General features: G+C 54.7%; 1 protein-coding gene across 5 annotated transcripts in view; it reads right to left on the reverse strand.

Moving 5' to 3' along the window:
• PEPD (peptidase D) overlaps positions 1–17,525 on the reverse strand; it is a 117,729-nt gene that overhangs the window by 23,782 nt on the left and 76,422 nt on the right. For 3 of the 5 annotated variants that reach the window (XR_009216675.1, XM_058529098.1, XM_058529097.1), the window contains exons 10-11: positions 3,612–3,728; positions 1,062–1,130 (exon numbers count right to left, since the gene is read on the reverse strand). Coding sequence is in view for 4 of the 5 variants with exons in the window: in XM_058529098.1 (XP_058385081.1) it covers positions 1,062–1,130; positions 3,612–3,728 (186 nt within the window). In the remaining variant the exon portion in view is untranslated. The remainder of the gene's footprint in view (positions 1–1,061; positions 1,131–3,611; positions 3,729–17,525) is intronic. The other 2 variants (XM_058529101.1, XM_058529099.1) reach the window with 1 other exon arrangement.

Below are 17,525 nucleotides of genomic sequence, written 5' to 3' on the forward strand. Positions count from 1 at the left end.
GCTTCCCTAATGAGAGAAGCCTTTAAGAAAAAAAGGACTTTTAAGTCTGTCCAAAGGAAAAAAAAAAACCAACTGGGTGTAATATTTATGGCCCCGTTCGGGAGTCTCAGGAATCATAAAAGTAGAAATAATGATTTTTTTCTCCATCTACCAGAGAAGAACATTTCCAAGGACTGAGATGTTCACATGTATTATTCATGTGTCAAGGACGTGCACATCAGCACAGCTGCCGGCTCCATCCTGGCTGAGCAGGGGCCAGACCCTCTGACCCGAGGGGCACAGCGTGGAGAGACTAGCTGGGGTGAGCCCAGGGTACAAGGGGGCCACCCACAGCCAGGACATGCCTCTCAAAGACATACCTACAGTGACACTTGCAGCCACACAGACAAGCACACAGCTGTGCACACCCCTGCAGACCACAGCAGTGCACACTCATGGCCACGAGCTGCCCCTATATTCACAGTCATTTGTACCCTCTGCACAAGCATACCCAGCCACGTGCAGGTGACACACACACAGAGCTCCCCTGCCCCCAGCCACAATGTGCCACACAGAGACAAGCCTACAGTGACACCCCACCACCACAGAACCCCAACCCACTCACAGCTGTGATGTTCCCTGCACAGCCAGAGCACCACACACACACCCACACACGGACACACAGCCATGGCCTCCTGCCCTGACACAGCTCCTTCCACTCCCGCTGCACACAGACGTGGTCACAGCCTGAGGTCACAGCCTGGTCCCCACGGGGTGTGTGCCCGAGTGGAAGGGGTGAGGAAAGCCAGCAGTGGCCGGAGGAGTAGCCAGCGGGAGGCAGGAAGGGAGGCAGGGCAGTGGGCAGGCCGGCTCCCTCCTTTGCCCAGCACAGCGAGGGACAGGCAGCAGCGACCTCAGCTCCTGGAGCCTTAGGAGGGAAGATGGACTTCCAGGCTCAGGAGGGCACTAGCGTGGGTGTGGGAGTGAGCAGCTGCGTCTAAGCCAGGGGACAGTGGGGCCCTGTCACCTTCCCCCAACCTCCTGCCGCGATCATTCGGGCATGGCCCAGGATGCCCACTTACCTGCCGCAGATGCAGGTGTAGGAGCTGTGGCGCATGCCACCCCGGGAGTAGCAGTAGTGCTCAAAGAGGCTGCAGGGGAAGGAGACGCGTCAGGGAGGGTCACCCGAGCCCGCACGCCCCCAGCCCTAGTGCAAATCCTCAGCCCAGGCCTTGCTCGGTGGCGTCCCCAGGAAGGCCTTCCCTATGTGGGAAGGCTCCCACGTAGCTCCCCAACATGGGTCTGGGCAGCTTGTAGCCTGGAGCCCAGGGTCAGCCACAGGAGCACAGAGGTCAGTGTGGAGAGGGAGCAGGGCCACCTCCAATGCTGTGGCACTGCCTAGCCTCCCAGGCCCGTCAGGAGGACAGCCCTGGCCCTGTGGGAAGACAAGGTGGGGCAGGGGCCACAGTTTCTGCAGGGCTGGAGGGGTGTCTCCCTGTGATTCCTGTGTCCAGTGGCCACAACCCCCCTAGGAGGGGCTGGACACACAGCCAGGGACGCACATAAGAGCTCTCCCGGCCCCCACGCTGGACTCACCCAGGGCTCTGGGCCTGACCCCGAGGAGGAGCGCAGTGAAGGGAGAGCAGAAGCTGCTGGGCACTGGCCTGGAGGACGGGGGCGACGGGCTGCAGCTGGAGCAGGTGGACCCTCGCCCTGCCCACCTGCCACCAGGGCAGTGGAAACAACCACAGGGCTGTGCCACTGCCCCCGTCCTCAGAACACCAAGGCTGCCACGGGCACGCTAAGTGGCGATCCCACCGTGCACGTTCTCGGCCTGTTTCAGAGAATGTCTGCATGGAAGAGTCTAATCTTCCAGGCACTGTAAACACAAATTATGTATAATTGTTATGATTGGGTATTAAGTTGTTGTTATGCAGGAACGGTTCTGCTATATTCACTTGGCTTCCAGACTTGCCTTACAAACCTCACAGGATAATTAGGCATCTGCAAGTGAAATATTTCCTCAACATAAAGTATTTCAAGACCTGCAAGGGAGGGAGGAGAGCCACGCACTCCCCTCTCAGCCGCCCGTATTCACGGCAGGAGCACCTGAAGCTGCCATCATCGTCCACCTCAGTCCCAGAGGCCACGCGGACGGCAAGACCAAGGCACGGCCCGAGGGTGCCACAGCCCCCTTGCACCAAGCGCAGCAGGCAGCCTCCGACAGCGGCTCCGCACGGCCTCTGCTCCCTACCCAGACACTGGGCCTGCCACCGCCCTCCACACGGCGAGTCACGGTGAGTGGAAGACGCCGACGTGCCAAGGAGCCGAGTGCTCCCTGAGCTTGAGAGATACGGTGTGACCCAGACAGAAGCGGGCCTCAAGGAGCAGCAGAGGTGATGGGGACAGCAGGCCTCTGCTGGGGCAGGGGAAGGGTAGACGACTGCAGGCATATGGGAACGGCCAGCTTCAGAAAGGACAGGCAGAGGGACGGCCATGCCGCCTGCATGCATGGATGAACAAATGAGAACCTTCCACAGCAGCCTAGGAACTGGGGTGGGTGGTTCCCCGCCTCAGCCAGTCTCAGCAGTGTCAATCTACTCAGGAGAAACGCCTTCACTGCACGCCCTGGCTTCGTCTAAGGAAAAAGGACTTTAGAGTAAAAGGCCCAGCTCACAGCAGCACTGAACTAGAGAACGGCTGACTCTGCTGTCACCTGCACACTGTGGCCCGGCCCAGGGTGGTTGTGCCAGCCGCAGGGACAACACCACGCGTGCAGAGGGGAGAGGGGAAAGAGGAGGGGAAGCGGCATCCACTGGAGACGCACCCCAGCCTAGAAGGAGTTGAAGTTCCTCAGGCCGGACTTCTGCATCTAATTTTGTTCTAAATTAACTTTTCTGACATGACGTGAGGACAAACTGGTGCTCTGGTGGCAGTAACAGGTGGACACGATGGGCCCCCGGTTTCAGCTCACATGCCTCAGGGGATCCCCTCTCCCGGGACCTCAGACCTGGGCTGTGGACACACAGAGGCACCCAAGTTCTGGCGCAAGTGCAGCAGCTCAGGGACCACAGAAGACGCTAGTCCCACATACTCTGATTTTCAAGGGGTCGGGGGTGAGGAGGAAATGTTCCAAACTGGGGCCACGTGCTGGACGTGAGGATCCCCTACAGCTCGGAGGGTCAGAGCTTGGCCAGCTCAGCCCACGAGGACAGACCGCAGCAGCAGAGCCACCCGGTTCCCAGGGGACAGCTCACAGACCAAAGTGGCAACAGAAGGACACCTAACAAAGACCCCTCCAGACCTTCACGAACATAGGGCACAGTGAGCCAGGGGAGGGTGCAGCTGACTCCTACCCAGAGGGGCCTAACCACTGACTGACACGGCCTGCAGCCAAATCTGGCTGTAAGCTACCCACCAGCCCCTCTGGAGCCACAACGAGACGATGGCAGAGTATGTAGCTGGAAACCCTCCCCACTCCAAGACTGAGAGCCAAGTTCACAGGATGGGAGGGAAAGCGAGGCCAGAAAGAAGAGGGAGCTGTCAGTCTTGGGAACCTGGAGGCCTCGGCTTTCAGTGCCATGTGGGGACAGTGACGAGGTCTCAGGCACACGAGAAGTAGGGGACTAGACCTGAGGCCCTGGTCCACATACAGCTGGGGCTTGGGCAGGGACGCACCCCCAATGGAAGGGTAACTTGAAGAAAATTCACCAGCATCAAAGGGGGCAATCAGGAAGCTGGCCTGGGCTCTGGGAAAAAATAAAGAACATTCCTCAGAATTCATAGCACAGGTCTGTCCTCCACAGGGAACAGGTTTGGTTGTGAACTATCTGCATGGTCTGCAAACCCGCAAGCCAGGAAATTAACAAAAAACTTCTCCCTGACTGGTGACACCAGGAGGACCAGCAGGAGCAGACACAAACCAAACTGGGTGGCCACACCCTCAACCCAGGCCAGCAGGGATCTGTGTACATGTGCACATATGTACACACGTATATACACATATATGTACACACATACAGATGTATATACACACCCCACACGCATCGAAGATGAACTCACAGTCAAAGATAGTCCAAAGAGCTGTCAGACACAGGAAGCAGCAGGCTGAGACCCCTAAGGACTTCTGATAACAGAATCCTCAGATAGAGACATTAACACCTAGAAGTACAGTATGAAAACAGAACAGGCAGATTTTATGAAGAACCAAAACAAAACTTCTAGAAGTGACCGTCTACCCAGGAGAGGACAGCAGACAGGAGGACAGGCAGCAGTGTCGGTGGCCCCAGAGACCATCCCCGCCTGCTCTCAGGTCCTGTGACTCCCACGTGCAGCCAGGGGTCCTGCTGGCCCTAAATGCCCTGCTCCCTCCTGCTTGCCTGGACGGAAGATTGGGGGGGAGCACCCCGACTAGGCACATGGCCTCCCTTCGTAACAGGAGAGGCTTCCTGATGAGCAGAGGGAAGGGCAGGGCCATCCCTGCCACCAGCCTTGCAGACACCCTGCCGCCCTGCGGTCCCTGAAGCTCTCCCCCACACGGCCATTCCTCTAACACCCTCACCTATAAATTTCTCCCAAGCAAGACAGGGGAAGAAAATGCTTTGTATCCAGGCGTAAATGAGAACGTTTAAGTAACCTGGGAGAGTCTGTGCTGTGAATAACGAGGTGGATGGAGTTACTGCAGCGACAGAGGGGCTGGCCCATTTGTCAGTGCCTAGAGATGACTAATGGGGCAGGAACAGCAGATTCCGAGGCCCAGATCTGCAGGAACCGCGTCTCCAGGGACAGCACTGCTGGGCCTCCTCTAGGGCCCGAAAACCCAGCTCATGGAGCCTTCCTGGGCACACGGCCCAGCTCCTGCCCTCTGAGGTTTGTCATCTGATGAGCAGATAGCCACAGCCCTACAAAATGCATTAGCTGCCCAAGATAGCAGAAGGGCTGCCCCGGGCAGCAAGTGTCGCCGAGCTATCAGCACAAGTGTGAGCACCGGCAGATGGGGCCAGCCAGGGAGCACAGCAGGGCTGTGGGCAGCATGGGCCACCTCATCCCCCTGCCAGGCTGGGCCTCAATGTACGCCCAGGAGGCCGAGGCAGGAACAAGAGCGTGGAAGGGAAGACGGACAGGGTAGTGGAGGCCACTAGGCTGAGTAGAGGTAGGAGAGTGGGCAGTTAGGACACATGATTATGAAGGTGAGCAGGGCCGAGGTGTTCCGAGCTAAACGCAGGGCCTTCTTCGGCCAGGGCAGCAGCCCAGAGACCCCATTACTGCAGCTTCGGGCAGGTGCCTCATGACTGCCTCCCACTCCCTCGGGCCTGTGGGTTCCCCACCCTGCCCCTGTCCTGCAGTCCTTGCCCCGGGCCCCACTCAACCCTGATGGCTAAGCCAAATCCCAGCCCTGCCACTTGCCAGCTCTGTGGCCTCCCTCTGCGTCAGTTTTCTCATCCATAAAATGGCATGACAATAGTACCTCCCACAGGGCTGTTGTGCCACTTAAGTGACTTAACACATATGAAGTGCATGGGACGGTGCTTGGCACACACTGAGCACGACGCACTAGACACGTCAGCCACCACCACTGCTGTCGTTCAGAGGCCTCGAAGGGAGTGCACACAGCAGGGACCCCTCTCTGCAGGCTCAGGAAAGGATGCCGGCCTTGGACAAAAGGCCTCTTGGCTACTCCTTTAAAACCAAACAGAACCCACGCAGATCCACGGCATTTCCAGCGCGGCCAGGTTCTCCATGGGTGTCCTCCAGCCCCACACGCACGCCAACACACACGCAGCATCTCCAGAACAAACGTGCACACATGGGGCTTCCCTCGGCACAGGGTGTCTCGGCCCATGGTCCCTGCCTCCGCCCCACTCACAGGCGGACCCAGGAGTCTCGCCTCCTCGGGGAGTCCCAGGGCCTCGGCAGCGTGTAAGAAGAGGGAGTGCAAAGTGTCTCGCGATGTTTGGGGCCAAATGACTGTGTTCTGTGCAGCTGTCGCAGCACCAGGTTACTTTTAATTCACATGCATTCTACTTAATTAATTACTACTTTATTTTCTGCGTAAAAATGACCATAATTATGTAATCAATGTGAGATGCCTTTTGAAGTTCTCCCTACTTACTAAAGGAAAATTCTTGATAGTAAGAAAAACGCAGTCCTACAGAGGGGAGCCTTGTGAGTCACCTCGGGGCCGGGCGGAGGGTTTCCCACTTTCCCGAATGGAGGCAGCAGCTAGAGACTCAGGGCCACACCCGGAGGAGGGGTTTCCACCAGCGGAGCAGGCAGGAGGAGGGCGTCTTTCACGTGCAAGCCGAAGCGCACACCCAGTGACTCTGAACTCCCAGGAGAGGGCTGGATGCTGCTCCACCTGTTTCTCCAGGGTCACCAGGGGTCACCAGGACGCACCTGGCAAGAGAGCCCCCACCCTACCCTCGCAAGCCCTGCTGCACACGGGTGGCTCCATCACCTGCCCAGGGCTCTGCGCAAATTCCCAGGAGAGCCCCAGCTCCTGTAACCGAGTTCTCTGTGGGCCTTCTGAGGGGTGGGCAGCAGGTCTCAGTGGTGAACCGGGGGCTGCCCTGTCCCTCTCCTTCCCCAGGCCTCCCGGTGAGGAAAGACACAGAGCAAGCAAGGGAGCCACTGAGGCTCCGAGCGTGTTTTAAACGAGCAAGTAGCATTCACACAGTCCCCGAGAAGGGACTGATTTAAAGCCTTGGACTAAACCCCAAAATGCATTATTAATAAAACCAGTGCTTACAGCACAGCTTCACGGCACAGCCTGCACCAACACGGCACCACCAGGGACACACAGACCATCCACAATGCCTGTCTCCACCATCAGCGCTTCCTTCTGCCTGGTGCTCCCCGAGTCTCCTCACGCCCCCTCTCGCTGCCCCCATCCTGTCTGGTCCAGACTGGGGACAACCAGGCCTTCCCACCCAGGACCTCCCACAGGCCTGGCTAACAAGAAAAACTCTTCACCCCTGCCAAGGATAGATGTAAACACCACCGCAGCTTCAGTCTTTACATGAATCCTTGGCAGGGGTGAAGAGTTCTCCTACTGGGCAGGTGAGCAAACTACAGCTCAGAGCAGTGCTGTGCTGTGGTCAGGGACCCCGGGGAATCCATGCTGGAGCCTGGAGTCCACGCAGGCTTTCCGACCCCGATGCCTCCAAAGCCTCAGGTCTGTCAGTGGTGGGGAGACTGGAACAGCACCTGTCCCAGCAGGGCAAGGCTTCGCGCTCCGTAAATACTGCTGGTGGATGATGCTGCACCCCGCTTCCAGGGCTGCGGCCTCGCTTCTGTGCACGGGGCCCAAAATGAGCTGAAAACCAGTCTGCCAGGACAAATGGCCCCATCCAACCCCAGGTCAGAGCCAGCTGTCCTGGGACAGCCCTGGGCGGGCTGGTGGAGAGCAGGAGCTGGTGCTCTAGGAGAGGCCCCCGGGGATGCGGAGGCCGCGGAAGGGAGACTCTACCAACCCAAGGCAAGGGTGGCGGCAGAGCCGGCAGTGGTCACGCAGGACGGCGAGGAACACCAGCGAAGCCACTCACGCGCTCCCCAAGAGAGGCCTTATCAAGGTACGAGGTAATTAGCATTTTAATTGGATAATTGGGAATGCTAAATTGCCTATCTTGTATTAAGCATAACCAAGGACATAACATAACATGCAATTAACAAATATTCCCCTTTATTCCTGACACGCTTGATTAGGCTGAGTTTCTGAGTTCCTCGGTATAGTTACTGATAAAGCACCATATTTCTTTAGCTGTCAAAGCCCTGGCCGCATCAGACTGCTAATAAACTTAAGTAATATACATGTAAGATATACACACAAATGAAAGAGATTTTAGGAATTCTCTACACAAAGAAAAAAAAATCACGCATAATCTAGGTTATCCCCCAGAGATAACCTCTATCAAATATTTTGTTGAACATTCTTCCAGGCATTTTTTATGCATAAACACAGATTCTTAAAAATAATAATTAACTGTAAGCTTTTTTTTTTTAAGTCATCTTTTGACTGAAGTCTGACATACACACAGAAAAGGACGGAAATCCTAAGGACTCCTCAAGCGCCCCTGAGCACCCAGCACAGTCTCCCTCCTGCGGGCAGCCTAACTCCCACACCCCAGGTTAGTTTTGCCTACTTTCGGACTTTATGTAAGTGGAATCAAACAATGTGAGCTCCTTGAATCTGGCCCCCTCCACTGCCCCGCATCACACTGGTGAAGCCCCACCACGCTCCACTGGGGGAGTGGACTGTGAGGACTGTCCATTCTTCTCTTGGTGAACAGCCCGGTTGTTTCCAGATTGTAGCGTCAGGAACAGCGCCGCCGTGGACGTTCTTGGACGGTCTTTTGGGGCACGTGTGCACGCATCTCCGTCGAGCGTACAGCAGGAGTGGAGACGCTGTATCACAGGATTTTGTGCAGGTTCAGCTTTAGCCGATAAGGCCAGTCTTTCCAGGTACTCGCATCAATGTATTCATTGACTTATAATTTCTTCCACTTCATACCTGTGCACAGGGCCCAACTGCGCTGAAAAGGGTTCACGAGGACAAACGGCCCCACCCAGTCCTGGACGAGGGCCGGGAGGTCCCAGAGAAGGGTCTTGCTAAAGCAAGAACGTTTCTCCCTGTCAACAGATACATGTCTATACTATTTTTATTTTTAGTGCTGTCACTATGTCCAGGATCTGACAACCTCTCCCCACTAACACTGCTAGGCCCTGGGAGCACCATCTTCTCTTGCCTGGTCGATGGTGACAGTGGTCTAGCTGGCCCCCTGCTTCAGCCCTTGTCCCCCACAGCGTGTACTCCACAGACAGGTCCTTTTAAACTTAAGTCAGATCACAGGACTCCTCTGCTCAAACCAACCCTGGCTTCCCGTGAGCAGCCTGCCTCCCTCTCATCCCCCATCTCCGCTCATCTTCTCAGTCTGTCTCCTTCCTACGCCGGGCACCGCCAGGCAAGCTCCCCTCTCAGGGCCACCAGACGAGCCCCGTTCTCTCTGCCTGGAGTGTCTGTCCCAGAAGCCCACAGCTTGCTCTTCCTCCTTCAGGTCTCTCCTCCAGTGTCTCCTTCTCAGGGATGTCTGTCCTGAGCCCCCTGCGTACAGAGTACTCCCTCCTCTTTAGCCCTCACCACCATCGACATATTCTCCATCCATCCATCTATCCATCCGTCCCTCCATCCACCCCTCCGTCCCTCCATCCACCCATCCATCTTCTCTCGTTTCCCATCAGGCTGGGGTTTTATCTCCTTTGCTCAATGTAGGATCTCCAGAGCCTAGAGTAGTGCCTGGCACACAAGAGGTTTTCAGTGCATTTCTGTTGAGTGACTGAATAAGTACATGGTGGCGTGGGCAGCACCACGGCCTATAATTTACTTAACCAGTTTCCCGCTGTTTGATATCTAGGTTGCTTCCACCTCCGTGTTACGATGGACACCCAAGGCCATATGCCTTTTTCCTGTCTTTGGGCTAAATTCCTAGGATTACTGACATAATGCACATTTTTGAGTCTCAGGGCATGTTCTGTCCAACGGACCCCAGAAAGCTCAGAAGGATTTTCAGGGTTCTAAGCAGTACACCACGGGGCCTGTTTGCCCACTAGACTGCGAACCTGGTAGCAAATCAAAAAAGTATTTCATTGTTTCATTGATTAACTGGCAAGTTTGAACATGCTTATAAGCTTATTTTCTTACATTTCTTCCTTTCTGAATAGACTGTCTCTTTTTTAGAGAATGGATGTTCACCATTTTCTTATTGATCCATAAGGGGTTTACATATGAAGGACACTAGCTAGTGGTTTTGACCTTCAGCTATGGAGCAAGCAGCTGGCCTGTTCTGACCCCTCTAGCACCTTCTTTGCTGTATGCCCAAAAGAAGCACAAGACACCTGGGGCAGGAGCTGGAGACGAGGGCAAGACATGACTGGTGCCCGGGTGGTGACAACACACAGGACGATAAAACCTGGAGCCTGCAGCATATGGCTCAGGTGGAAACTTCTAGATCTGTGAATCCAGGCCCCAGTGGGGCTGACATTCTCGAGAGCAAGTGAGAAGGCCCAGCTTTGGAAGGCCCCGGAAGAGCTGTGTAAACACAGGCAAAATTTGCCAGCTGTGCTCTGCCTTCATCTGGGATCAACGCCTGCTCACGTCTGACCAATCTCACTAGTCCTTGATGATGTCAGCAGTCACAACTTTTTTGGCCCCAAACTGAAAATTCCCCCTTTAAAAATACACCAGGCCACCCTAGGAATCATCCAGGGAGGCTCAAACTGCAAGACCAGGAACAGGTGGAGGGAGACAATCCTTGTCCAACACGACCCAGAAGCTACCTTCCCTTGTGGAAGGTGCTGGGGAGGGAAGCTGGTCTACAGGGAGCCGATGACGACATTTTTCTTTGAGCTAGCATTTCCCAAAGCATGGTAACGGTCCACGAGATGACATTATGGGGTACACCGAGCAATGTGTTTTATGTACTAGGCATTTATTTTAAAGTGTTACCTCCCATTTATGGCAAATTATACTGGGTTTTGCTCATGACAGGAATATAAAGCTTTCTTTTAAAATAAATTGAAAGAAAACAAGTCAAGAAATTATTAAGCAAACAGCACTCCCGGTGGGACAGGCTTTGGCAGACTTGAGCCTGGCAGGTGAACGACAGAGGCTGGGAGATTCTGCTCTGAGGCTTCTCTGAGGAAAAGGCTGTGTGAGTTCTGGGTGGGAGCACACTGGGCTGGAAGCTCTCTGTCCCCAGATGGCAACTGCTGGTCTTTGGAAAACAGCTGGTGAGATGGGCTCAAACAGCACCCAGATTCCTGTCTGTGCCCCCACCCGCCCCTGTCCCCAGGCCAGCAGCCTCGGATACTGGGCCGGTGTCAACTCTGTGGACAAAGGCCAAACTGGCCCCTCTGGCCTTAGCATCTGGGGAACAAAGCCACCTCCAGCAAACTTGGCCACTGAGGGACTTACACAAGCAGATGCCAAGCTCTTACCACGACACTCGGCTCTGCTACGAAGTGCAGGCGAGTAAGAGCTTTCCTTCTGCCCAGAACCTTGGCTGGGGCTCTGCTGGGCAATGTTTCCGCTTCCTTCATTTAATAGCTCATCATGAGGTCAGGGCATAGACAGAGCCTGCTCAAGGCAATGACCGTCTCTCTCGGGTGCCCACGCAGGACCACCGTCGTACAGCACCGTGGGTGCCCGGTGGCCCCCACCCCACCCGGGGTGTCCTTGGAGGCACTACCAGCCACAACTCTCCCCACTCCACAGACTCCTCTCCCACCCCCAGTGGAAGAAACACAACCCAGAGTCCACCACCAAACAGGGTGCTTCCTCATAACAACCCTGCAGGAGACGAGGGCCCCGGGTCCCACCTGCAGCAGTCAGGACAGGACCCCCAGACACCCCACGCAACTCTTCTAGAGAACAAAAGGGCTTTGCCTTCTGAATCCCTCCAGGGTATTTTGTTTTGTTTCTACAGAGCCCAGCGCTACTTTATTTCCAAACATCAGATTCTTTTCTCAGCCTTACAATCTTAAAGTATTTCACAAATGTGTCGTTTCGGATATAACTTTCTCTGCAAAGCACCATTTTAGATCAATGCCTTTCTACAGTGGCCTTTCTCCCCATCGGCCCTATGGCCCTCCTTTTCTTGATCGGTGGACTGCGTGAAGTGGGGCCCCAGATGACTCTGCTTCATCTCCTGGGTCTCGTGTCCACAGTCTCCCTAAATGGTCCTCCACTCAAGGCTCTGAAGGGGAGACGGGAGAAGCAGCAGGCACTGTCCCGGCCAGGCCCAGCGCACACACAATCCCCTCTAGCTATTCTAGGCACAGGACTGGATACAGGGAACTGGTCACCGGGGCGGTCAGTGTGCAGCAGGAGGCTGGGGCCATCTCTAGGCTGGAGGGACCCAGGGAAGCTGTGTCACTGTAGCCAGGATTCCCGGCCACCAGGTGAGCACTACCCCAGGTACCCATGACACGACGATGCCTCCTCTTTGAGAAGGTTCTCCCAAGTGCCCAGGAGCCACAAAGCCCAGATCGAAGCCAAACCGGCTGTGGAGGGAGGCCCAGCCACGGTCCAGGAGGGCCAAGGCGGGCAGGCCCTTGGTGGAAACGGCCCTTTCCACCCGGCGTGCAGCATATCGGCTGTTTAGTGCGAGCTGCCGAAGACCCCTCTTCTAATGAGCCTTCCCATCGCCGCTCACGACTCTAAACGTTTTTAGTCACACTCGGCTGAAGGAACCACAGGAGTGCTATTTATCACTCTGAAAGTCTTTATCCACTTAAGATGATAAACGGGGGTTGCACTCACGCTGCCCCTATAGAAAGATCAGCCCTGAAAAAAGGAGGCGCTGCTGGCGGGGACGCTCTCCAAGTATGGGGCTGGGGTGGGGGAGCCACGGGGCAGGGGCTTGGCCTGCAGCACGTGGAGGCAGCATCTGCGCTCCCGCGCGCACTCAGCAGTGGGCCTCAGCCGAAGTTCAGCACGGTGAGGACACACTCAGGGAGCGATGCCACCTTCCACGGCCTCAGCACCCGAGAGGTGGGACAGCTGCAGGTGCTACCCCTCTGCCCCCAGCCTGCTGCCGGATGTCCACTCTGGGTCCACAGAGGATGGGAGAGGCGATTGAAGAACTAACTCATGGGCCCTGAACCATTCTCCTACCAACAGCCCAGAGATGCAGGGCAGGTTCCTAAAAATACTCCTCCAACACCCATGAATTAAAATTTTTGGTAACTTAAACCTATTTATCAATGGCTAATTAACAAAGTCTAACTCCTATGATGACTGGGTGATTAAGTGGTTTTTGAAATAATCCATTTTTAATTAAAATGCTACCCTCTCTTGGTTTCTGGATAGATTCAAAAGAAAGCCTTAACAGATGTCTTGTTTTTAAATACACATTATATTAAGCCAATAATTAGAAGAATTCATGCTTTTAATTATTCTTTGCCTATTGATGCAAAGTTACATATTCTTTCTTTCTTTTTTTTTTTTTTTGTGAGGAAGATCAGCCCTGAGCTAACATTCGTGCTAATCTTCCTCTTTTTGCTGAGGAAGACCGGCTCTGAGCTAACGTCTATTGCCAATCCTCCTTCGTTTTTTTTCCCCCAAAGCCCCAGTACATAGTTGTATGTCATAGCTGCACATCCTTCCAGTTGCTGTATGTGGGACGTGGCATCAGCATGGCCAGAGAGGCGGTGCATCGGTGCGCGCCCGGGATCCAAACCCGGGCCGCCAGCAGTGGAGTGTGTGCACTTAACCGCTAAGCCACCGGGCTGGCCCTACATATTCTTCCTTCATGGTACTAACACTGCTAACCTAAGCCAGCAGACAGCTAGCAGGAACTCCTCCAAGTGTGAAACCCCACTGCAGAGAGCTGCAGAGCAGCAAAGGGACCTGTAGGAACCCTGCCCTCGTCCTGGCAGACGGCGATCTGACTACGGTGCACTGCCTGGTCGGGAAGCACGCTCCTGGCTCCTAGCCTGTGAGAGTCATGCTCCAAGGTGGAAGTGCCGGTTAGGTGAGGAGGGGCAGGGTCTCCTCTTCTCCTGTCCAGCCCCGAGGCAGAGAAGGCCCTTGACCTCTCCACTCTCCTCCCTGCACGCACTGCCGAGCATCTCACCAGAGCGACCTGCACAAGCAACCGAATCACCCGCCCAAACTCAGAGGGCTCACAAAACGTGATGAGAGCCTGGAGGATGCAGAAGAGGGGGCACTATGAAGGTGTGCTTCCCACCTGCCACGCTGGCCACCGCAGGGAGCCACATACTGCCCAGTGCCTGAGCTCTCCCTTCCAGGCTCCATCCCCAACACCATCCCAAGCCCACCCACTGCCAGCACCCCGTCAGGCCCCCTCTCTCCAGGGTTACTGCAGCCCCTCCTCATTGCTCCCCCCAAGTCCCCCTGGCTGCCCTGCTAGCCTTTAACCAGGTCCCCTCACAGCCTACCTGCCCACCCAGGAGGTGGTGGCTGGAGGGGGTTCTGAGCTGCCTCTCCCTCCTCTCACCATCAAGAGCCCTTCACAGGTGAGCACCCTCCTCCTCTCTCTCACACCCCCCCGCCCCCCATGGCTTTTACTCCTGCACATGGCTGTGCCACAGCACTTGCCCTTTGTCCCCACCACTTTCCAAGGGAACTCCTGGAGGCAGGCCCAAGTGACCCTGTACCAAGGCTGGGCACAGTGATGAGCACACAGTAGGTCCTCAGTAACATCTGAGGAAAGGGTAACAATGGCAGGATGGTCAGCCTGAACAGGTCTAATGATCACAACAGAACACGCACACATGCATGCGTATACACACACATGCACGCACACATGCACACAGCCTTAACCCCATCCTTCTAGGAGAAGCCCTGGGTGCAGACCTGGCTGCGGGCTCACCACTCCACTTCCTTTCTGGGCATGTTTCTCCTGGAACCACGTGACTGACTCACCAATGGGAGCAAGAGCGGAAGTGACGTGCGCAGCTTCCAGGCAAGGCTTTTAAGGGTGGACGTGAGTCCTCTGTGCTTTCCCTCCTCTCTCAAAGGGGACAGAGGCGGGCAATGGAAGCAGCCCTGACACTGTTGGAGGAGAGCTATGGGGCCTGCTCCAGACTGCAACATGAGCGAAAAATAAACTTCCACTATGCTGAATGAACACTGAGATTTGGGTTTTTGCTGTTACTGCAGCAAAGGCTATCCTATGCTGATAACACACACGGGAATTTGGAATACGGTAAAGGTGGAATTTTAAGTCAGTGGGGCAAAGACATTATTCCAAAGACAGTGGGTTGACTAGCCATTTCATGGGGGCAAAAAAGCCAGAAATCTTGCTTACTCATTACTCTTAAATGCATTTTAGATAGATGAAAGAGTTACATACAAAAAATAAAACCACATGGATAGATGGATACATTTTACTATACATACCAGTGTTGAAATATTTCAGAATTACACAGAAAATATTTTTTAAAAGAAAATCATAACGATAGAGAAAACATCTGCAAACAGGTGAATTGTACTAAGGTAGCAGAAAAAGCCTACGTAATTTGTGCAAAAGGCATACACTATACAGGAAAGGATCAACCTGACTATATTTAAAATTTTTGTGTATTAAATTGGGAAAAATATTTTGACAAACAGAACAGTGACAGGAAGAGCCTATTATAAAGTGCTCCGTCGATCAGTGAGTAAGCCACAAGTGTCCCAAGAGCAAATGGGGCCAAGGACAGAAAAGCCACAAAACAAAAATGCCAGAGAAACACATGCGAGAGAAGTTTAACCTCGCCAGTGATCCAAGAAGTGCAAATAAAGGCGGATGTTACTTTTCCCTTATCAGGTTGGCAAAGGTTAATAATAATAAAAACAATACAGGGGTAGGCCCAGTGGCGCAGCGGTTAAGTGTGTGCGCTCCGCTGCGGCGGCCTGGGGTTCACAGGTTTGGATCCTGGGCGCACACCAATACACCGCTTGTCAAGCCATGCTGTGGCGGTGTCCCATATAAAGTAGAGGAAGATGGGCATGGATGTTAGCCCAGGGCCAGTCTTCCTCAGCAAAATGAGGAGGATTGGCATTGGATGTTAGCTGAGGGCTGGTCTTCCTTACAAAAAAAAACAAAAACAATACAATTAACTTTGAGGCCCAAGTGGGCGCACAGGCACTCACGTGTGTGTGTGTGTGTGTGTGTGTGTCCACTCGGTGGCTGACAGCAGTTTCTGGAGAGAGGTCACCTGGCTCCCCCAAGACCCATCTGTCGGCTGTGGGATCTTGGGCCAGCTCCTTACAGCCCTCCTGGCTCTGTGTCCTATAAAGTGGAGAGGATGTCATCCCCACCTCATGGGATTGAGAAAATGCCCCAGAAGCATGCGGTCTGTGCTCCCCGGAATTACCGCCGTCCCCAGCTGCAAGGAGAACGACTCCTGCAGGGCAGGCGGCTCTGAGCCCCAACACTTCCCCCGGCAATACCATTTGTAGGAATTGATCCCAAAGAGATTCACCAGCTACACAGTGAGAGGTGGAGAGATAAGGTTGACTGTCACAGTACTGTTCCTACTGGAAAGTCGGAGACCACCAGCTGTCCCTGGAGGACGGGTTGAGCGGGCTCCGGCGGAGCCCACAGGAGCAGCGTGCCCCGGATCACTAACGGGAGGAGATTTCCACTTTGCACAGGAGGAGGAATGAACTCCACAGACCAAAGTCTGTCTGTGCCCCTGGAGAGATCCAGAAGCACGTCTGCTAAAGCAATGGGGTGAGGGAACCTCTGCATCACAGGGTTTTTCATATCTTGTTTATAATGCTCTGTACCGACTGACTTTCCTACCGGCATATGTAATATCTTTTTACCAGAGAAAGCTGTTTTCATTTGGAAAATATTTTTGGGAGAAATGAAGCCTACCTGTTAAAGACCAGCTCCCCCGGCCCCAGCCTGGCCCCACTGGCCCACACCAGGGGCTGTGGACACAACCCCACAGCCACGATCCAGGATGACTCCACGAAGCTGCCACAAGGGGTCGTGAGTGCACACTGCCTGCCACCCATAGGGACACCTTGAGAAACCTTCAGCCTGGCTTGAGGGACCACAATTCAGAAACAAACTCTGCAGGCAAGGCCCTTTGGTATGGGATGTGAAGAATCCAGGCCACAAGAACGTCTGCTCAGCAATGCTTCAAAAGCCCACTTATCTTTCTTCTCTGGAATCAGACTTGGTGGCAAAACCTCTCTCTGCCCGAGGAGGTCTCCCTCCTGCAGTGTGAGTGGGGGATGTCAGAGCCCAGAAAACAGCTCCGCCTGCTTCCTCTGGCTGCCTATGCCATGCACTGCCCTCCGGGGACCACCCACGCCCCAGGGAGAGACGGACAGCTTGGGATCCCGCCACAGTGGAGGGGGCAAGAGATGGGCAGAATGTGCAGCTCCAAAGGGCTGAATTTGCCTCTGGTGCTGTCGCTGGGAAAACTCTAGCTTTCTATCTCCCCTCGGAGCAGAAGGAAGCTTCTCTGCCTAGGGGACTGTGCTGTTCCGTGGAAGCTAGCCTGCCACTGTGAACAGATCTGGCAAGTTCGGGGCAAATTACCTAGAATGCATAAAACTTGACATGCCCCAAACGCCCCTGGGCAGAAAACTGGGATTCCGCAAACAGCTCGGATCTGAATGGATTTCCATTCACAGCTTCTAAATCCCCCAGGGAAAGGCACTGCTGCACAGCAAAGGTGGGAAGTTGGGGCTCCCTGCACGTGCCGCCTGGAGATGTGGCCCTGACACTGCACAAGTCACATGCACACGTGTTCCAGAGGCACCTCGGTCCCCTCAGCTGTCCCAGCCTGTAGCTGTGGCTGGGCACGTGGCGACAGGCCAACCCCCTCTGCCTCCAATGGGGTGTTTGGGGGGAAAACACTTTAAGGGAATTGTTTCTACCCCGCCAGTTCTGGGACAACCAGTGGTCCCTGGGGTCCTAGGAGCTACGCAAACACTTGCATGTGGCCCCCAACCAATTCCAGCCCACGTCAATTGGGCCATCTTTCCTGGCCTTCCTCGCCTCGGGCACAGAACAAGCTTGATG

Source organism: Diceros bicornis, chromosome 34, assembly GCF_020826845.1.
Source record: "Diceros bicornis minor isolate mBicDic1 chromosome 34, mDicBic1.mat.cur, whole genome shotgun sequence".
NCBI lineage: Eukaryota > Metazoa > Chordata > Mammalia > Perissodactyla > Rhinocerotidae > Diceros > Diceros bicornis.